Source organism: Taudactylus pleione, unplaced genomic scaffold, assembly GCF_031769625.1.
Source record: "Taudactylus pleione unplaced genomic scaffold, aTauple2 ptg000934l, whole genome shotgun sequence".
Classification (NCBI taxonomy): domain Eukaryota; kingdom Metazoa; phylum Chordata; class Amphibia; order Anura; family Myobatrachidae; genus Taudactylus; species Taudactylus pleione.
In genome coordinates, this window is record NW_028285335.1 from 2,397,391 (window position 1) to 2,415,825 (window position 18,435).

General features: G+C 48.2%; 1 protein-coding gene across 4 annotated transcripts in view; it reads right to left on the bottom strand.

The window, feature by feature from the left end:
• SHQ1 (SHQ1, H/ACA ribonucleoprotein assembly factor) overlaps nucleotides 1–18,435 on the bottom strand; it is a 186,502-nt gene that overhangs the window by 83,080 nt on the left and 84,987 nt on the right. For all 4 annotated transcript variants that reach the window (XM_088459759.1, XM_088459758.1, XM_088459760.1 and 1 more), the window contains 2 exons: nucleotides 11,385–11,542; nucleotides 2,571–2,683 (listed from right to left, as the gene is read on the bottom strand). In XM_088459759.1, the coding sequence (XP_088315885.1) occupies nucleotides 2,571–2,683; nucleotides 11,385–11,542 (271 nt within the window). The remainder of the gene's footprint in view (nucleotides 1–2,570; nucleotides 2,684–11,384; nucleotides 11,543–18,435) is intronic.

Genomic DNA, 18,435 nt, shown 5'->3' on the forward strand with positions numbered 1-18,435 from the left:
CATTATTCCCTGAGATAACTGATATACGGAACGGGTTTATAAAATTGTATTTGTGTGCATTTTTCAGCCCACTTCCATTTCTTTTACTGTAATTAATTGAGGCCACTTACATACCTTAAAATACTTATTAAACAAGTGAAATCGGGACAAAATAACCCCCACCCCGATCCGCCCAGTAACACCCACTTTTGATCAAAACACCAGAAACTTTCAAGTAAGCTCTGTCGCTTTTGGGGTCCGCTAATCGGGAGAGTGGAGGTATGCCATCTTCAATCCGGTCAGCACTCAAAGATACAAACATATACCGCCACACAAGCCCGCTCTGGATAGTCTGAGTGAATGAAAAAACCACCGCGCTCTTCAGCATTGTCTGATTGTTCTACACTGGACTGTAATTACCTATTAAAGAGTTCAGTGCATGAGAGGATCAGAGCTACCAGCTAATTCCGAGGAGCGGGACCCTGTGGAGTTGGATGGATCAGGGTAAAAAGGGCACCGGGTTCGGCCCAGCATATTAAACTTGGCAGCAGGTAGGTCATTCTATAGGCGGCCAGGCCTGGTTCAGTGAACACAGCAAGCTCCACGAGGCAATAAAAGAAGCAGGGGCCAGGAGCTAGAACATTATACCAATTAATGCGCAAAGATAAAGATAGCTTTCCAAACCATCTATTAACACACACATCATTACACACCATCACATCTCGCATCATTACACACAATCGCATCGCACATACACTTGCTTAATTGCCTTCACCTTGACGAGGTAAGCAGGCTTAGTATTATGTGCCAGAAGTATGCTTTATAATAACATTTCACCCCCTCGCCCACCACTTTCCTAACCTCCGCTGAGCAGGCGGCCATTCTTTGTAGCCTACATACACTGTCAAATGTCTTGAAATACTTTCTAAAATTGCTTTTGTGTTTTTCAGCCTTGTCTTTATAATAAGCTGGTAGTTTACTTACACGGCGGCTGTTTTCTTTACACTACTATGCAGAGTACAAAAAAAAAAAAGGTATCCTAACTATGGAGCAATGACAATTAACCCATGCTTCCCAAACTCAGTCCTCAAGACAACCTAGTGTCCAGGTTCTAAGGATATCCAGGTCTGAGCACAGATGACTTAATGAGTACCTCAGTCATTTTGAGTTAACATCTGTGCTCAACTATGGATATCCCTAAAACCTGGACTGTGAGGGTGGCTTGAGGATCGAGTTTGGGGACCCATGCAAAAAACAATTCTGCTTGATGATATAAATACATGGCCGAGAAGCACTAACAGTCACAAGAATGAAGAAATATGTGTAAAAGGGGATGCAGTCATGCCGTCGACATGATTGAAATGTCAACATTTGCAGAATGTCAATATGTGATATGCCGACATTCTGCATGGACCGGCAGTGGCAGGGAAGGGTTAGGTTACAGGAGAGGAGGTTAGGGATAGTTAGGATTGGCTATTCTTACCAATAGAAGACCCACCGGAAGTCATCAGGACGTCATCACTAGACCACCAGGGACTTTTGTCAACATTCTAATCATTATCTTCCCCTTCTGTGTCACGCCTGTCTGTCTGCCCCTCCCCTTTAGAATGTAAGCTCTCACGAGCAGGGACCTCTTCTCTCCTGTGCTTCTCTTTACATTTTCTTCTACTCCTTACTCCCCATAAGGGCACCTAACACGTGACTGCCAACTCCCGGCTGCTTATTGTGAGTGCTTTAATCACTATCTCAGCAATGTATATAAGTCGTGTCCTTGTCCTGCACTGTAATCTACTGTAAGTTACTTGTTTCTTGTTCACTTATTAGTTCTATGTACTATGTAAGGCGCTGCGGAACACTTGTGGCACCATATAAATAAAGGATAATAATAATAATAATAATAATGTCAACAATTCATTAGTGTCGACATAATGAATATAAGCATAGTTAATGTTGACATCTCATGTAAACAAATTATACCACACCCACGTAAAAGGATTGCAAATGGGCACACATAATTTAGAGATGAGCGGTTCGGTTCTACCCGGAACTTTTCGCCAAATTAGCACAAGTTCGGATTTATCCTATTGGCTATCCGAAACACGTGACAGCCAGATAGCCAATATGATTTGGTTTCAGATCCAAACTTAACCAAGTAAAAACCGAACCGCTCATCGTGAATATAACGCAGTCAATGACAGTGCCCTGTGAGCAGCCCCTTTACATTTTACAAGATATGTTTTGGTAATGAATGATTAGTATTATTATCTTCCTTTATTTTTATAGCGCCACAAGGGTTCCACAGCGCCTTACAAATGAGCAAAACAGTGACTTACAGTACAGAACATTGCAAGACAAGGACTTGGTTTATAAACATTACTGCATCCGCAACCATAACACTCAACAATAATGTATTATTCCACAGCCTACAGGAGGAAAAACTTAAAGTATATACAAACAACAAAATAGTTAAAGGAAAAAACAAAACAAAAGTCAAACACCAGATCTTTAAGGAACAAATCCAGAGCCAGCCGCAGAGTGATGTCAATCCTACTGGGGAATATGCTGTCTCGCAGACATTAAAAGGCACTTACAGGTAATGATCGGGGTCAAACTTGGCCTTTTCGGCTGCCAGACGCCTGTGTGTGCGTTCAGAGGCCGGGGTGACGTCTGGATCTCTTAAGTCAATAACATCATTCAGTTCCTCCTGAAAGAGCAGAGTGCACTGTGTTATACAGGTGGAAAAACAAAGGCTGGAAGATAATATAGACAAACAGATCCCATAGGCCAGGGAAAAATAATATAAAAACATAAGCGACAGACAAACAAAGCCCTTTAAACCGCAATCTCTTGTGTAACCATTCATTTGTAAACGTTTCCCAGTCAAAATTTGATAAAAGGTATAGAACACAAAAGAATAATTCATAAAGTATTATGCAAATTTCATATTTTATGTAGACTGCATAGATATAAACATCGGGTAACTATTAGGAGAACCTGTCGTATCGAGCCAAGATTTTAAACCAATTAGGGGGGGTGGGATGCTTGTGCTAGTGCCCCTCCCCCTCCATATGACTGCAAAACCCCATGCATAGGCAGATTTGCTGCAGCAGCACAAATTTTGGGGGTGTGAGGCACCCACAGAACTGGCCCCTAAGCTTATGTCTCCAGTTGTCTATACACAGTGGGCCCGGACATTTATAAATAGGGGTAATTTAGTTTAGGCAATAGTGATTAATAACATGACTCTCACACTAAGTAACATCAGCGTTATCTCAGAGGGCCTGATTCAGACCCAAACGCAAAGCAGCGCACTTTCGCAGCCATCAGGGGCCGGGTATGCAAACTCCGCGATCGCACAGCCAGGCTTAAGGACGCCCTCTATGTCTTAGAGAGCGATGGCAGTGCGAACGCACGCCGGTCTAAAGACGCCAGCTTTTCCTTAGCAACACACGTCATCTCCAGGAAGTGTATGTAATATCAGTAACATCGAGAGCCATCGGAGCTTCTCGTAGCCATTGAAGTAGACCGGAATTGGTATGAAATACCGCCGGCCGCATGGGCGGCGGTTCGATTCCCGGCAGCGGCAGCCCGACATCAGCAGAGATCCCGGCAGCGGAAGCCCGACAGCGCTGGAAATCCCGATCGTGGATAGGTAACTATTCTCTAACCTAACCTCCCTAACCCTCCTTAGGGGTGCCTAACCCTAACCTGCCCCCCAAGTGCCTAACCCTAATCCCCCCTCTAAGTGCCTAACCCTAACCACCCCCTTCCCCTAAACCTAAGTCCCCCGGGGGGGTGCCTAACCCTAAACCCCCCCCCGGGGCCCCTAACCCTAACCCTCCCTCCCCCTAGCCTGACCCTAACCCTCCCGGGGGGGTGCCTGACCCTGTCCCCCAGGGAGACCTAAACCTAACCCTCCCCCCCGCGGCTGTCCGCTCGCGGCGCCCGGCATCACTACGATCGGGATGCCGGGCGCCGGTCTCCCGGCGTCGGGGAAATGCCGGGCGTCTACATCTAGACGCACGGCATTTCACCCTTGCCGGGATATGACAGTCGGGAAGCCGGCTGCCGGTATTTAGGCAGTTGGCTTCCCGATTGCATACCAAGTAGACCCTACCCCGCCTCAAGCACTGCGATGACTGCAGGCTGAAATACAACCAGGTGACGTGTACAATGACGCCCATGAAATGCCGTTAGAACACACAGACACGCCTACGTTCACACATCCACACCCCCGTTTTCATAGACCATCTCCTGACACCACACACAAACGGCACTGTCAGTCACTCAAAATAGCGCTCAGTCTGTGTACTATGAGCGCAAAATTCCTGATCTCAGTGACTGGCTCGAGCACGCGCACTGCGACACATATGTAGACGGGCGACTATCGGCCTTAGCGTGCGCTCGTGCTTACCGTCCGGGTCTGAGTCAGGCCCAAACCCATACTACGCGGCAATATTCCCCACATAAACCCCTCCCCCCCCTCCTATTATGTCTTATGTATTATGCTTTTTCAATGTCCAGTACTTTGCCTGTTGGCTCTCTACGTTGGAACTCCCACTGAACGAAATGGTATAGAAAAATACCGGTATTGAAATCCTGACCGAGGAAGCCCGTCAGGAGGAGATCCCGACGAGGGAAGGTAAGTACCCTGACCCTCCCCATGCTCCCCCCTAACCCTCCCTTAGTGGTGCCTGACCCTAACTAAGCCGGGGGTGTGGGGGGTATCTAACCCTAACGTCCACCCGGTGGTACTTACCTAACCCTAACGCCCCCCTTCCGGCAACCTAAACCGAAGTCTCCCGGGGGGGAGGTGCCTAACCCTAACCTCCCCCCTCCACGCCTAACACTTCCAGGGGGTGCCTAACCCCAATTCCCCCCCCTAGGAGATGCCTAAACCTAACCTCCCCCTTCCCCGGGGACATGGGAATACTTACCCGGCCGTGGACATTCGGGATTCCGGCGGTTCGGGATGACGATGCCGGTATCCTCTCATTTGGGATATAGGCGCCGGCATTATGCCGGGGGAGACGGTATTCCGACGACGGTATATATCGATGGCCGACATCCCATTCGCCGGCAATATCACTGCATCCCCACTGAACAGTGTTACACATACAGATGTGTCCTCACCACCTATACTTTGTGCACCATGTCTCCAGGCACCGAGTGCAATTCCCATGTGACGCAATTTTTCTCAATTTTGATACTTTTTCCTCCATTGTGCTACTTTTTCATCAGTTTTGAGTTTTCGTTCGCTTATAGTGTACTAGTTACTTGGGATTAATGTTTTAGTGCGGCTATTGCTGCCCATCCACTAGACGATTTTGACAGGCGATTGCATGATAACAATGTCGTTATCGTGTAATCGCTTGCAAATCGTCCGCAAATCGGGCATTTTAAAGTCGGAAACGACCAGCTATGCGCGCGCCCGCTGGTCGTTTCCGACATCTATCATCGGGCAAACATGCTGGTCGACCTGAAGACAATGGGTTCAGCATGTTGCCAGATGATTGATGAGCCTACACTGAACGACTGCTCGTTCAGTGTAGGCTTTATCACAGACATAGAAACTACAGCACCATTACAATGTCGTAATCGTGCTGTCGTTTCTATAGTCTGCTAGTGGATGGGCAACTTAATGGTGCATACACACGGAACGATATATCGTTACGATATGAACGATAACTATATCGTTCAACGATATATCGTTCATATCTGTCATTTTTTATACAGTGAACGACCAACGATGCGCGTTCCCGCATGAACGATAACGATATCTATGATCGTCCGTACATGCGGGCCAATCTGGACGATATAGCCAACTTTGCCAGTGGCAGGATGACCCACTGAGAGATATCTTTCATGTCGTTGGTGGTACAGATCGTCCCGTGTGTATGAAGCTTAAGTCGCAAAGCCCGTGGTGCTGTACACGGGGCTATTTGGCACAATTCGGTAATAGGATTCAGAGTTGAACCCACAACAGTTCCGCGGGTGGTACGCATCTCCACCGGTGGCTGTGCGCTCACACGCAGGCTAATTTGAGTGAGGGTGTGTCGAGGTTGTGTAGATGCAATTACCGGTTATACAGAATCCTGCACGCATAGAAATCCGTCATCAAGTGGATGGATGGGTGCGCTGTGGTCGCAGAGATGTATGCCATGCTGCATAAGGATGAATATCGGGACCCATATGCATGCACGCAGTGCAAGTGTAATTGCGACCGACTTATATACAGCTCTGATATAATCCCAGATTTGTGAAGCCTTATAAATAAACAATAATAATATCAAAGCCATGACCCCAGCACTGAAATGCAGCAATGATAACCACTGTGCTCACATTAAGTAATGTCTGGGGGTGAGCAGCCGAGTAACAATGGCATTATAGTAAAACATTACTTCTTGTATAAACAGCTCTACAAGGCGTGAGTACTCCCAGGTTGCTTTGGTAGAGACCAACATGTATTCTGCAATTTGACCACTAGGGGCATAGTATTACAATCTTACCAGGCTCACCGTGCAGAGAAAGTCTCTTCATGTACAATTCTTTGGAGCTGAAGTCTTATTCCTTATTATTAGGTTATTGAATGCAGACATATTGAATGTCTTTTGACTGGAGTATACAAACCTCCCGACAGAGACAAAATCTTCTGTATTCTAAAGTGATTTACTTGTACTCCTAAGTGGTTTTATTACTTTTGCAAGTGAAGCTCGGCTGTGAAGCAAAGATACATGCAAAACGAGCACGAAAGCCATGCTGCTGATATAGAGACAATCAGTGTTCATTACAAATCATAGTAAATTGACTAACAGGAAATAGACAAGAACAGCAGAGCTTTGATCTAATAAATGGTCGCTACAAAGCAGAATTGTCCTTAATTGAATTTCGCCCAAGCCTCCCCAGGCGCGATGACCCCTCTCTCCATCACCTCCTCCCTTACAGCGTGTTTCTACCCAATATGCACAGACATTCAGTGAGGGCAGCAACGGGGTACTAACGCTTTATGCGCCCATATCTGGCACAGCAAGTCACAGAAAGTAAGCTTAATGGTGCGTACACACGAAGCAATCAGCCAGCGATACGATATCGCCAGCTGATCGTCCTGCACCCTCCCTGGTGTGCAGGATGATCAATATCGATCATCCAGCACACCACCAACTCACCGTCGACTATAGCGAAATAGTAACCTGCTCGATGTCGAGCAAGTTGACCTGCATGCACGGCCGATGGACGATATCGCTATCGTCCATAGGAGGCCGCGCATCGCTGGTCGATGGTGAGTTGGTAGGGAAAAAAAATGAATGATTTGAACGATAACGATAAAACCAGAGTGCACTATAGTCCAAACTGAACTCAGATTGTCTTAAATTTACTGTAAGAAGTATAACTATAGTGTTGTAATCACAGAGCCAGAATTCTGTCCTTTTTAGCACCAAGCTCCTTAGAGGCATTATGGAGTTCTGCAATGGTGTGTGCTAACGGGCATAGTTAAGCCCATTGGTAGCTTGTTTTGTGGGTGCCCAAACAAACCAAGCACTTTAGTCACAAAAGTGGCAGCCCCTGTCGCTGAACTGCTTGGTTTGTTAAACTGTGCATGTTCTTTTTAATATACAACATAAGGGCCCAAGGACAATTCCATCTTGCACCAATTTCAGAGATTTGGCTTCATGTCGAATTTCAAAATTAATTTTACTAAGATCCTGAATCAGAGATGGAAGTGTGTGACACCTTCAGAAGGCTAAAGCTTCCCGCAGCCTGGCCGGCAAGACCCTGGCATCGTCCCTCCCGGAAAACGGGAACGCTGCCAGGGAACAATGAAATATTGGAAGTAATTTGGATCTTTGCATTAATCACCTATGACAAGGCACATAAAGTAGGAGTATTCTCATTACAGTGCTCAAGTTCACAATCAGCACCGCCTCCCAAACGCCATCGGGTTAGCGTACATCTCTGAATCAGGCCTTAAATCTGTTGCCCTGTTTCTCTCTATGCCAGGACACATCGGGGCTACAGGAGGTGCTGTAATCACAATCACGGCTGGGCATAAAAAAAGCCTATATAGGTGCATAAGACAATGTCTGGGCACAAAGGCGCAAGTATTGTAATAGTATCATGTTTACACAGTTTAGGGCTGATTTAGAGTTGGGAGCGAATAAAAAACAGGAGTAATTTTGCACCTGAACAAACCATTTTGCAATGTAAAGGGTATAACTCCACCTTTTTTTTCATGTAGGGTAAAATACTGGCTGCTTTTGCATGTAGCCCAAAAATGCTGCACAGCTTTATTTTTACTGTCATTTAGAGTTCAGCTAGGACACACCCCCTCCCAACTCTAAAGCTGCATACACACACAACGATTTTTTTAATGAACGATTTTCCCTTGAAAAAATTTACTAAAATCGTTTACTAAAGTTGTTCATTTACTAAATGTCATGAACGATTTTTATGAACTACAAACGATTTTTGCATATTCCCTTAATGAAAATCGTTGTTGACAAGTCTGACTGAACGACAAACTACAAACGACAAACTACAAACGTGAACGCGCATGAACGATAATCGTTCATCGTTTGACTCAGAAAGTGAACGATTTTTGCCATCAATTATCGTTAAACGATAATCATTAAAAAAATCGTTGTGTGTGCATGCAGCTTAAGTCTTTCTGCACATTTTATATCTGCCCCACCTGCAGTACAGCATGGTTTTGACAAAGGACAAATGTGCTTTTTTTTTTTTTTTTTCTTTTTTTTTGCATTGTTCCCTCACAAATCAGCCTCAAACTGTGAAAAGATTTTAAACAATAAAATATCAGAACCCTCCCCTCCCGCAGCCTGACCCTAACCCGTCTCTTCTGCAGCCTGACCCTAACCTTCCTCTCCTGCAACCCAACACTAACCCTCCCCTCCCGCAGCCTGACCCTAGCCTTCCTCTCCTACAACCTAACACTAACCCTCCCCTCCCGCAGCCTGACCCTAACCCTTCTCTCCTGCAGCCTGACCCTAACCTTCCCACAGCCTAACACTAACCCTCCCCTCACGCAGCCTGACCCTAACCCTCCCGCAGCCTAACACTAACCCTCCTCTCCTGCAGCCTGATCCTAACCCTCCCCTCTCACAGCCTAACCCTCCTCTCCCGCAGCCTGACCAACCCTCCCCTCCCGCAGCCTGACCCTAACCCTCCCCTCCCGCAGCCTGACCCTAACCCTCCCCTACTGCAGCCTGACCCTAACCCTCCCCTCCCGCAGCCTGACCCTAACCCTCCCGCAGCCTGACCCTAACCCTCCTCTCCTGCAACCTAACACTAACCATCCCCTCCAGCAGCCTAGCCCTCCTCCTAGTGTCTAACCCTACCGCAGCCTAACCCTCCTGTAAATCTTAACCCTAACCCTCCCGCAGTCTAACTCTAACCCTCCCCTCCCGCAGCCTAACCCTAACCCTCCTTCTAGTGCCTAACCCTACCGCAGCCTAACCCTCCCCTCCCACAGCCTAACCCTAACCCTCCTCTCCCGCAGCCTGACCCTAACCCTCCCCTCCCGCAGCCTGACCCTAACCCTTCCTTTCCGCAGCCTAACACTAACCCTTCCCTCCCGCAGCCTGACCCTAACCCTCCTCTCCTGCAACCTAACACTAACCATCCGCTCCCGCAGCCTAGCCCTCCTCCTAGTGCCTAACCCTACCGCAGCCTAACCCTCCTGCATCTTAACCCTAACCCTCCCGCAGCCCAACTCTAACCCTCCCCTCCCGCAGCCTAACCCTCCTCCTAGTGCCTAACGCAGTGTTGGCTAACCTTGACACTCCAGCTGTTGTGGAACTATATATCCCAGCATGCCCTGCCACAGTTTTAGCATGCCCTAATAGCTAAACTGTAGCAGTGCATGCTGGGTTATGTAGTTCCATAACAGCTGGAGTGTCAAGGTTAGCCAACACTGGCCTAACCCTACCGCAGCCTAACCCTCCCCTCCCGCAGCCTAACCCTACCGCAGCCTAACCCTCCCTTCCCGCAGCATAACCCTCCCGCAGCCTAACCCTCCCCTCCCGCAGCCTAACCCTCCTCCTAGTGCCCAACACTAACCCTCCAGCAGTCCAACCCTAACCCTCCCCTCCTGGAGCCTAGACCTAACCCTTCCCTCCCGCAGCCTAACGCTCCTCCTAGTGCCTAAACCTATCACTCCCCTCCCCTCCTGCAGCCTAACCCTCCTCCTAGTGCCTAAACCTTCACTCCCCCCTCCCCTCCTGCAGCCTAACCCTCCTCCTAGCGCCTAAACCAATCACTCCCCTCCCCTCCTGCAGCCTAATCCTCCTCCTAGTGCCTAAACCTATCACTCCCCCCTCCCCTCCTGCAGCCTAACCCTCCTCCTAGTGCCTAAACCTATCACCCCTCCCCTCCTGCAGCCTAATCCTCCTCCTAGTGCCTAAACCTATCACTCCCCTCCCCTTCTGCAGCCTAACCCTCCTCCTAGTGCCTAACTCTTACACTAACCCTCTCCTCATGCAGACTAACCCTCCTCCTAGAGCCTAACCCTAATACTCCCCTCCCCTCCTGCAGCCTAACCCTCCTCCTAGAACCTAACCCTAATACTCCACTCCCCTCCTGCAGCCTAACCCTCCTCCTAGTGCAGGAGTGGGGAACCTTTTTTCTGCCGAGGGCCATTTTGATATATATAAGATTATTCGTGGGCCGGTGCAGGCAACGCCCTCTCCGCGTGACATCACACGGGGGCGGGGCCACAATCGCCGGTGATTACAGCAATACACGGAGCATCCTGAGAATGCTCCGGGGACCTGTACGGGCAGCGGTGTGACCGTCTGAAGCATCCCAAGGACGCTCCAGGTGGCACTGCTGTATAGATTCTGGCTGCAGGGTGCCATTCTAGGCCCCCTGCTAGCCAGAGGAGGCTAGCAGAAAAAAGCTCAGAGGACCAGACCAAGTGATTCCGAGGGCCTTATACGGCCCCTGGGCCTGAGGTTCCCCATTCCTGTCCTAGTGCCTAGTAACCCTAATACTTACTGTCGGGATTGTGAGCACTGGCACTCTGTGCGCCGGGATGTCGACTAAATACCACTGTAAACACCCCATTGGCAATGCCTGGCATTTCTCAGGCAATGAGAACCTCACATGCTGGAGAGTTAGAGGCAGACTCAGTAGTAGCAAACATGAGTATTTATCAGTAATGCTCAGCATCTCTTCTGCACTGTCTCATTATGCATGGGACAGACCCAAGCAGCATAGATTCTGTCTCATGAATTAAATAACTTCTGTACACTTCGTCCTCTGCAAGTTCAGCCATGGCTAAATACCCTCTATGATCACCAGGACAAAGCCCTTACATAGCAGAGATCTCCGAATAGCTGCTGATTTCTTACAGGCTACTACTATACATTGTCATTGTAGATATCCCATACCTGCAGGCGCCCGAAGACCCCGACACTTAAATTCCCAAAACCATAACTGCACTGTGACGTGAGGGCACTGGTGGGAAGTTCTTCAAAAGGGGTCTGGTCTATTTGCCAGTCAAAGTCCTCTTCATGATCACTGTCCTCAGGACCCTCATTTGAAGACCCTGAAAATAAGAAAATGTTAGTTTGAAGTAGGGGTGAGCGGATTCGGTTCTACTCGGTTCCGTTCGGATTTAAAAACCGAATCTTATTGGCTATCAGCTGTCACGAGTATTGGATAGCCAATAAGATTCGGTTTTTAAATCCGAACGGAACCGAGTAGAACCGAATCCGCTCACCCCTAGTTTGAAGTTAGCAGACGAGAAGCGGTTTGTAGGAGTATAACGCTGGTTATTCCTTATTCACGTATGCTAGGAATGTGACCATACACAGCCAGATTTGGTAGTCAGTTAGTTCTGACCACATGGCAATCGGGTTCCAGTCAATAGATCTACAGTAAAAAGATAGACTATGGGCCGTATTCAATTAGGCAGCGAAAAGCCGTTCTCTGCAAAACTTCTTCGCTGATGACGTCATTTTCTCCGATTCCACTTTTCCCCGTATTCAATTTGTCCGACTTTTCGCCGGTGCGAAAAGTCAATGCATCAGACCTGGCGAAAAAGTATCACTTATGACTAGGTGGCGTGAAAAAGTGCAGAATTGGGGTTTTGGGGTGCAGAATTTTTTTTAAAGTATCTTAAGAGACCCCAAAAAAATACTTTCGTTTTGGGGGCGGAAAAAAAATAAAAATTGGGGGACAAACTTCATATTAGCAACTTTAAAATATGCTAGCACCCATTTTCATGTACCCCAAATTTGATGGAACTACTTATTTTGCCAAAAAAACATTCTAAATGCTATTATTCACCACCTTCTTAAAAATGCAAAACAGCACCTATTGAGACCGTTTAAAGACCCCACATACCTTTAGCAGGGCTATTCGGGGGTACCCACAGTAAACCCCCATGTCAGAGCATCTTTTGGGGGGTGTCAGGCTGATTTCCCCAAAAATGACAGGACTTTTCACCAATTTCGTTTTCGCTGATTTGGAATTGAATACAGGGATAAGCGGGGACGCGCGCGATAAGTTTTCGACAGCAAATTCCTATAACGGCGAAAAGTCCGGCCATGGACTTTTCACTCCAAATTGAATACGGGCCTATGTCTAGATAGACATCAAATGGTAGACAGTCAATAAGTACAGGGACAAAAGGTCGACAGGTACAAAAGGTCGACACACAAACGGTCGCCATGGATGAAGATAGACGGTTACAAAAGGTTGACAGGGTCAAAAGGTCAACACTGAAATGGTTACACAAAAATGGTCGACTTTTAGTTAGGGTTAGGCACTTACCCTGACGGTTAGGATTAGGCACCAGAAGGGAGGGCTAGGGTGAAGATTAGGGTCAGAAAACAAACAAAACAAACCATGTGTGGACCATTTTTGTGTCGACCTTTTGACCCCGTCTATCTTCACCTAAGTCGACCTTTTGTACGTGTCGACCTTTCGTCCCGGTCTAGCTATTTACTGTCTACCATTTAGTGTCTATCTAAACATTGTCTATCTTTTTACTGTAGATGTTTTATACCAAACTCATAGCAAACATGATGGACAAGCCAAACCGACATGACAAAGGCGTACAGCATCTCCAGTAAGTCTAATGACACCATTCACCCTCTATAAGCAGACTAGACTTTCTATCGCATCTACAGATATGTAATACATAACAGGTAACATCATTCTGACAACCTGCATTAAGTGTCACGTAGGATGGGGTGAGGAAGGACCAATCACAAGCTGCAATTCATGATTGTGCCTCATAATTGGCCCTCATTCTCATTCCCTCCTCCCACCGGTATTTGGCTAAGGGTGTGAGAGGAACGTAGGTGTAAGCCCCTAGGGTTATTTTTGTAGGCGGCTAATTAGATTTAAGAAGGAATATGAGGAATCAGTGAGACATTGGGGCTGATTGTGAATCGGATGGATCTCTGCACAAATGGCGATGTCCGTCCTATTCAGAGTCCCGATCCGTCTTTCTGTTGAAATTGAGCGGGAAATAGGGGGTGACAGTACAATCGTATGCAACTGCCCTGACTTTAAGGACTGTCGTGGACGTGTATCTAAAGCTCTATGCGGTCCTGAGCCATGTGCACAGGGAAGGGGAAGCAGTTTCTGATGGTCCTTTCGCACCTGGCATGCGGCTGACGCCAGCGCCAATACTAATGACGGTTTTCCACTTGCAGATGCATGGATCCCTGCGTTAATTGAACGGAATCTCGCGTAAGGTAGCAAATCAGACTACCGCGGCTGCCCGGAAATGCAGACATTTTCGCGAGCAACTTCTATCTCTATCATTTACAGACTCTGTCTGCTTTAAAATGTCCCAACTTTATTTGTATATGAAAAATATATTTACTGCATTCACAGATATATATGTAAATATATAAATCATCTGGCTGCACAGACACATTGTGACGGCCAAATGTAAATTGGCACCATTCTTGCTGATCTAGTTTTATGGCACCGTTATCGCTGCCAGCGGGATTTTTTTTCCTAGTCTTTGGCGCGATGATGGTGTATAAGAGCTTTGGTTGAGTTTTATACTGCGAATCGATATTTGGTGTGACCACGCTAGCAGAGTGGCACAGGACCAGGTGGCTCACTCACGCCAGGCAGGTTGCGCTACGTGGCGTATTCAGGCTAGGTGTAAGAGGACACATCTGTATGTATATCCTAACAAATTAGTTATAAGTCTTACATTTGGGTAACAAGAAAAGTGCTTTTGAAATTTTGCCCCAGACAATCATTTAGAGACAGAGGGCCTGATTCAGACCCGCTTGCGAGCGCTATGCGCTCGCAAGCGGGTCGATGGTGGCCCAGTGCGCATGCACACGATGGAGCCAGCTCCGTCGTGCGTATGCGCGAGGCCCGGATAGTGACGGCCAAACCGTTGCTCCGAGTCTCATACCAAAGGGGGCGTGCTGTCGATGTTGACAGCACGCCCCCTTTGGTGGGCGGGCCGGGGGAGTGGCTGCCCAAACGGAGGCGTTCCCATGTGAACGCCTCGTCGCAAGCCCGATGGTCGAGATGGTCTGGACCATCGCGACCATCTTCCTGGCCGCTCGCTATAGCTGTATAGCCAGGAGGCCGCAACAATAATAGAAAAAAAAAAATGCCCTGATTCAGAGCGGGCGCTCGTTCAGAGCGTCCGGCTCTGACTCAGGCCCAGATTCCATTAGCCACATAGTGCCATCGGGTGACACTCCGCCAGATATTAGTTTTTCTTCACCAGCCTCCGGTCAGGTGAAAAAAATATCCAAGATGGTGCCGACTTCCTGTCAACAGTCCAGTACACGCTGCTGTGTGCTGGGCTGCAGTGGGACGAGGGAAACTGCTGCCGCTGGGCAGCAGCAGCAGTCTCCTCTGCGGGGTGCGATCACACTGGTCGTGGCACCCCTTGGTCTAACCCTGACTGAGGGGTTCACAGAGCACCCCCACTTCAGCGCAGCCATTTTGTTTTGTTTTTTTTCCCTAAGGGGGGGCGTGGTCACACCTCCCATGATTAGGCCACACCCCCTATAAGTTCCGAGTCTTCGGGGCTAATTGAATTAGCCCGGGGAATCAACTAGCCCAGCGGTAAAGTACCCCGGGCTAATTAAATTCCCCCTAAAGTATTAATAGTTGTAAACGGAGTGTCAATATAGAAAAAGTGTGACTTTGTTTTAAATTCCTTGTTTGGGGGTGCCCGACGGATCAATTCACTTGTTGCTCCGTTCAGATGCCAGTGCCACATGTGCACGCCCAAAAGCACAGGGTTTAGCCACATACAGCAGCTAACCCCGTCTAAAGTCCTGCTTTGGACGCCCAAACAGCTGACTTATCGCGCCACCCGAACGGAGCAACAACTGAATTGCTCCGTTGGGCACCCAAAAGAAACAGCTGTGGCTAAAACAATTGAATCACCACCTTTAAGTCAATGCGGCAGATGTACTAAGCTCTGGAAAGTGTTAAATTGGAAAGCGATAAACTACCAACCACTCAGCTCCTAACGGTCATGTTACAGGCTGTGTTTGAAAAATGACAGTTAGGAGCTGATTGGTTGGTAGTTTATCACTCTCCAATTTATCACTTTCCAGAGCTTAGTACATCTGCCCCTAATAATTTGTACATCTCCTGTAGTTATTACCAGATTCCTTCTATAAGAACATATGGAGGTCCTAAGGGGACTGACATTTACACTCCTGTGATGTGTGTCAAGCAGCGGTTATTGTTTGAGCTCCTGAATTATTCCCGTGGGTTATGAATCTCCTTTAGGGACCAAAAACCAGGTTCTCTGAGGCTCTGCACTGTATATCTGCCCTGTCATTTACTGCCAGCATCGTTCATGGTTTCTGCTCAAAACCTGTATACCGATAAACCCGGATATGACCCTGGGGAGAACAGTGTATCCTTGGTGCATTGCTGCCTAAGACCCTAGTAAAGTATACACATTTATCTAACCCTGTGACCGTAAAGTATGTGCGAAGAGAACACAATACGTAACAAAAACAATCTACGTCACAGTGCACCGTTGCTGGGCATGGAATGAGAAGGGAGAGAAACCCTGTGCTTGTCTTGTCTGCTGCTGCACTGAAGTCATCCTACAAAGCGCCCGGCACCACAATCAGTTATTTTACAAGCACTGTGCTTTCATCTGCGCCAATCTGCGAAATACGCGGTTCCAGGCTTGTTCCCTCGCCCTGCTTATCAATCACTTGCTCGCTCGTCTCTTCAGGCATGACAAAGCAATCGCGAGGATTGATGTGCCAGAAAATCTCTTGTTGCCTGTGAATCGGATGTTTACAGCGTACACGATGGTCCTCGCACATTGGATGTATATACTGAAATGTACATGGGGAGGGGGGGGGGGGGGGAGGAGGAAGCGGAGACCTGGGAGAGTGCTGGGATCGCAACATGCTGCAGTATTTTCAGAGCAGGGAAGAAGAGAAAATGACAATCTGAATGAATGACACTGCTGCTACGGTGCTGGGGAAAGTGCCATTAGCAGGCTGCAGGGTATAGCTTCCCCCACTGCAATTATGTTCTGATAAAGGCAAATAAAAGATAACACCTTCGCTGTGAGTTATAAAGCAATGGCAACAAAATGCATTTACAGTATGTTAAGTATTTAGTTTTTTAATTTTGCTGCATTAAAACAAAATAAAAAAAAATAATGCTGAATCTTTTGTAACACATACTGCTGGGGTGTGGTATAATAGATTGACGATATAAAGGTCCACACCAAATGATAGACATGCAATAGGTCGACAGGGACAAAAGGTCACCAGGTTTAAATGGTCAACACACAAATAATTGACATTTTTTTATTTTTATTTATCCCTAATTTTATCCTAACTATCCCCGTAGTGCCTAACCCTCCCCCCCAGCAGCCTAACCCTAACCCTCCACCTGGTGCATACACCTAACCGTCCCCTCCAGCAGCCTAACCCTAACCCTCCCCTCCAGCAGCATAACCCTCCCCCTGCTGCATATACCTAATCGTCCACTCCAGCAGCCTAACCCACCCCTGCTGCATACACCTAATCGTCCACTCCAGCAGCCTAACCCACCCCTGCTGCATACACCTAACCATCCCCCACATAAGCCTAACCCTCCACCTGGTGCATACACCTAACCTTCCCCTCCAACAGCCTAACCCTAACCATACTCCTGGTACATACACCTAATCATCCACTCCAGCAGCCTAACCCACCCCTGCTGCATACACCTAACCATCCCCCACATAAGCCTAACCCTCCACCTGGTAAATACACCTAACCGTCCCCTCCAGCAGCCTAACCCTAACCCTCCCCCTGGTGCATACACCTAACGTGCCCTCCATCAGCCTAACACTAACCCTTACCTTGGTACATACACCTAACCGTCCCCCTGGTGCATACACCTAACAGTCCACTCCAGCAGCCTAACCCTCCTAGTGTCTAACCCTAACCGTCCCCTCCAGCAGCCTAACCCTCCCCTCCAGCAGCCTAACCCTAACCCTCCCCCTGGTGCATACACCTAACCCTCCCCCACAGCAGCCTAACCCTAACCCTCCCCCTGGTGCATACACCTAACCCTCCCCCACAGCAGCCTAACCCTAACCCTCCCCCTGGTGCATACACCTAACCCTCCCCTCCAGCAGCCTAACCCTAACCCTCCCCCTGGTGCATACACCTAACCCTCCCCCACAGCAGCCTAACCCTAACCCTCCCCCTGGTGCATACACCTAACCCTCCCCCACAGCAGCCTAACCCTAACCCTCCCCCTGGTGCATACACCTAACCCTCCCCCACAGCAGCCTAACCCTCCCCCTGGTGCATACACCTAACCCTCCCCTCCAGCAGCCTAACCCTAACCCTCCCCCTGGTGCATACACCTAACCCTCCCCCACAGCAGCCTAACCCTAACCCTCCCCCTGGTGAATACACCTAACCCTCCCCCACAGCAGCCTAACCCTAACCCTCCCCCTGGTGCATACACCTAACCCTCCCCCACAGCAGCCTAACCCTAACCCTCCCGCTGGTGCATACACCTAACCGTCCCTTCAGCAGCCTAACCCTAACCCTCCCCCTGGTGCATACACCTAACCCTCCCCCACAGCAGCCTAACCCTAACCCTCCCGCTGGTGCATACACCTAACCGTCCCTTCAGCAGCCTAACCCTCCTCCTAGTGCCTAACCGTCCCCTCCGACAGCCTAACCCTAAGCCTCCCCCAAATGCCTAACCCTAACCTTAAAAAAGTTGAAAAACAATCAAACAACTGTGTTGTCCATTTGAACCTGTTGATCTTTTAACCCTGTCGACCTATTGTCCTTGTCAACCATCTGGTGTCGACCTATTTACGGTCGATCTTCTATCCGGATACCGATCTGCTGAATATAAGTTATTAGTGAGCATTTTAGATCTCCATTCAAGATATATTTTATAATTCAAGACAAGGAAATAGAAAAAGGTAGTGCGTTGAAACCCATCTGAAAA